The sequence below is a fragment of the Diaphorina citri genome, unplaced genomic scaffold (genome assembly GCF_000475195.1).
Source record: "Diaphorina citri unplaced genomic scaffold, Diaci psyllid genome assembly version 1.1 scaffold3080, whole genome shotgun sequence".
NCBI classification, from domain to species: Eukaryota; Metazoa; Arthropoda; class Insecta; order Hemiptera; family Psyllidae; genus Diaphorina; species Diaphorina citri.
This window is the reverse complement of record NW_007380492.1, coordinates 34,377-38,535: the sequence shown is the minus strand read 5'-3', so window position 1 is coordinate 38,535 and position 4,159 is coordinate 34,377. Positions and strand designations below refer to the sequence as shown.

The window sequence follows — 4,159 nt, the reverse complement described above, 5'->3', positions numbered from 1 at the left end:
TGCGAGGACCCCGAAGCGACATAACACGGTACTCCACCAGCACGAAACACGAGAGAACCGAAGCGGGGACTTTGATTATAGCAGGGACTCAGAACAGAGCTTCTTATTTTTTGAGTTAGTCTTTGCTCTTATTTATATTGCATCCTTTCAAAACGAAACCGGGAGTTTCACACAAGGGGTCCCCATATAATAATCCCCACTGTTTTTGTAGGCAGCTCGACCGTTTCTTACTGACGGAGAATTTTTTCTTACTAAAATATTCTAAACTGTGGCGAAGCACGGGCACAACAGCTAGTCAAATATAACTAGCACATTCTTCCTACATTTTTCATTAGATTTCAAATTAAAATAAATCCTTGGAATTTACCATTTTTTCTCCGTAGATGAGGTGGAATATACAGTTGGGTTTTTATTTTAATGTCTTTCCTCTTTCTGGTAGAGTCACTAAAATTATTATTATCATTATTGGACTCATTTTTGTATGACCCATTAGATATGGAGGTCACTGAGGCATAATCACTTATTTTACCTTTTGTTGGACTTTTTTTCACTTGACATATTTGTTCACTTGATGATTCTATGATTGAAGATGAGCTTTCATCTGTGCTGAGATCATTTTCTTTCGATTCTGAATCAATCATAATACTAGAGTCACAACTACTTTTAGTGTTTGAACTTTTTGTCTGTGACCACATCATTTCAATGGCTTCATTTCGACACAGTGCACTGTCAGTCATTTTTTCTATCAAAGGATTCAGTTCTTGTTTCATTCTATTGAAATGATTGTAATCAGTCACTTGAGTTTTAAGTAGATAAGGTTGTATTGAATCTGGATAGAAAGGTTTTCCTCGGCCACATGCCTTATTTGGTGTACACTGACCAAAGTCTTTTACACCACGTGGAATAAAAGAACCATTTCCATTTGAGTCAAAACAAAAATTGTCACTACTTCCATAACTAGAATCTGAATCACTGTAATAAGAGCTCTCAAAATTTTTTTTTCTGTTGTATTTCTTTTCATTTGATCCATTTTTTCTTATCTGTTTGAGTCTGTTTTCAGTACAAGGAGGTGGAGTATCTGATATAATACTTTTATTTCCAACATATGCTATCTCATTGAGCTCTTCTTCCGTTAAACCTAGCTCTAACAGTTCAGAGGCCATTATGGCTGCCCGGGCCCTGAAATTCAAACAAACATGTACAAGGAATTAATTTTTTTGTAAAACTCAAGTCTAAACATACCTAAGTAGGCTTCCTCTGCCTAGTTTACAGTAGTGAAGGAAAAAAATCTCCAGATAGGTATAGATTATCAATTTGACCCAAGTAAACCCCCCTTGAGGTAAAAACTCAAGAACTATGGTACCTACCTACCAAGTTGATAAACTTGTACCGAAGACACAAAATTTCTTTTGTAGATCACAAGTCACAAGATGTTGAAAACCTTCGGAAGACAGTTGGTTAGAAAATTATCAAATGAAAACTTTTCTTTGGTGTCCCTTGTCTTGTGAAATATGAACTGTTTCACTTGTTGGCCACTATGGATGGAAAAATAAAATCAGAGGCTGAAATTTGAACTGTCTTCAGGGAGTTCATAAGCGTTCTTCTACGGTAGGTATTCAGTTCTCCTACATATTTTGATGAAGAAAAAAGAAGACAAACTGATTCTGACAGGTTCCAACTGGAAAAAACGTCAGAAATTCAAAACTTACATGCAAAACTGCAAGGTGGTTGCAACTGATGTGCTTGTGAATCTTGTGATGTTCCCACGAACACGGAAATGAGGGTCGGACTGATTCTCTGGGTCCCAGTTAGATAATAAGGGATATATCTATTTAGGGAGGGCAGGAGCGACTTTATTACCTTCTCAGAAGACAACTTTAGATTGTCAGATTGATTAGGGATCAAGGATCAAGATCAAGCATTCAAGCTCACTCCTATCAGCCAAATTCAGCTGAATCAGCTATCAGCTGTGCTTCAAATTTCAAGGCCATGAGTTCTTTGTTTACAAACCAATGAGGTTAGGCGAGGCTGGATAATGAGAATCTCCTCTGACATCAAAATGTGTACCGCAAATCCCCATCCATGACGTCAGCATCAACATTTCAATTTTTTGTATTTCGACATCGTTTACGTTGGATTGCCACTACCTACTTCCGTGCTATCGAAAATATCACCATAACCGAGGAGAGTACCATGTCTGGGATTTGAACCCAGCAGCCTAGTCACATTGGAGGCATCATAACCATTTTAACGATCTACGTAGGTAATTTAGAATCAGCAGTGGTACCTAAATTGGTTCTACCTTTGTCATTAGTCATTATGTACTTCTTGGGAATCGAACCCATGCATTGTCTGTTAGGACAGTCTGAATACCCACTCGGCCAACTGTCAATGAACTGAAAAATATACTACAAACATAGAGACAATGAGGACTAAAAGGAAAATACATTGAATTTCAAATCGTCATAATTTAATTACGTGTATTGAAAGAAGATCTGGGAAGATTCAAAGAAAAAAGAAATTTCACAGAGAAAATTTTGTATTGCAAACTAAAATTTTGAGAAGAAAACTAGTCTAAAAGTACAGAACATCCAATGTGTAAAATCTAAAAGTAGACTAGTACCTAATTACTAAGCTACCGATTTTAAAGCCGTAGAAAAAGGTAAATAAACAAGAGTGTAATTATTTTATGTGGAATGATGAAACTTGAGAGAACGTCCAATTTAGTAGCCCCCACGCAGACGCAGGACCAAGTGAAGGGTAGATTCTTTCTGGATGTTGTAATCAGACAAGGTACGTCCATCTTCCAATTGCTTTCCAGCGAAAATGAGACGTTGCTGGTCAGGAGGGATACCTTCCTTGTCTTGGATCTTAGCTTTCACGTTTTCAATAGTGTCAGAGGGTTCAACTTCTAGGGTGATGGTTTTTCCAGTGAGAGTTTTGACGAATATTTGCATTCCTCCTCTCAGACGTAAGACCAAGTGAAGGGTAGATTCTTTCTGGATGTTGTAATCAGACAAGGTACGTCCATCTTCCAATTGCTTTCCAGCGAAAATGAGACGTTGCTGGTCAGGAGGGATACCTTCCTTGTCTTGGATCTTAGCTTTCACGTTTTCAATGGTATCACTAGGTTCGACTTCTAAAGTGATGGTTTTACCGGTCAAAGTCTTCACGAAGATTTGCATACCACCACGGAGACGTAAGACCAAGTGAAGGGTAGATTCTTTCTGGATGTTGTAATCAGACAAGGTACGTCCATCTTCCAATTGCTTTCCAGCGAAAATGAGACGTTGCTGGTCAGGAGGGATACCTTCCTTGTCTTGGATCTTGGCTTTCACGTTTTCAATAGTATCACTGGGTTCGACTTCTAGGGTGATGGTTTTTCCAGTCAAAGTCTTCACGAAGATTTGCATACCACCACGCAGACGTAAGACCAAGTGAAGGGTAGATTCTTTCTGGATGTTGTAATCAGACAGGGTACGTCCATCTTCCAACTGCTTTCCAGCGAAAATGAGACGTTGCTGGTCAGGAGGGATACATTCCTTGTCTTGGATCTTAGCTTTCACGTTTTCAATGGTATCACTAGGTTCGACTTCTAAAGTGATGGTTTTACCGGTCAAAGTCTTCACGAAGATTTGCATACCACCACGGAGACGTAAGACCAAGTGAAGGGTAGATTCTTTCTGGATGTTGTAATCAGACAAGGTACGTCCATCTTCCAACTGCTTTCCAGCGAAAATGAGACGTTGCTGGTCAGGAGGGATACATTCCTTGTCTTGGATCTTAGCTTTCACGTTTTCAATGGTATCACTAGGTTCGACTTCTAAAGTGATGGTTTTACCGGTCAAAGTCTTCACGAAGATTTGCATACCACCACGGAGACGTAAGACCAAGTGAAGGGTAGATTCTTTCTGGATGTTGTAATCAGACAGGGTACGTCCATCTTCCAACTGCTTTCCAGCGAAAATGAGACGTTGCTGGTCAGGAGGGATACATTCCTTGTCTTGGATCTTAGCTTTCACGTTTTCAATGGTATCACTAGGTTCGACTTCTAAAGTGATGGTTTTACCGGTCAAAGTCTTCACGAAGATTTGCATACCACCACGGAGACGTAAGACCAAGTGAAGGGTAGATTCTTTCTGGATGTTGTAATCAGACA

General features: G+C 39.3%; 1 protein-coding gene and 1 long non-coding RNA gene across 2 annotated transcripts in view; one reads left to right on the top strand and one right to left on the bottom strand.

Moving 5' to 3' along the window:
* LOC113471830 overlaps window positions 1-3,258 on the top strand; it is a 12,266-nt gene extending 9,008 nt beyond the window's left edge. The window contains exon 2 of the long non-coding RNA XR_003394374.1: window positions 2,794-3,258. This is a non-coding gene — a long non-coding RNA (uncharacterized LOC113471830). The remainder of the gene's footprint in view (window positions 1-2,793) is intronic.
* The window catches only part of LOC103519968, a 41,857-nt gene that overhangs the window by 14,044 nt on the left and 23,654 nt on the right, over window positions 1-4,159 (bottom strand). The window contains 1 exon segment of the mRNA XM_026831263.1: window positions 2,751-4,145. Within this exon segment, the coding sequence (XP_026687064.1) occupies window positions 2,751-4,145 (1,395 nt within the window).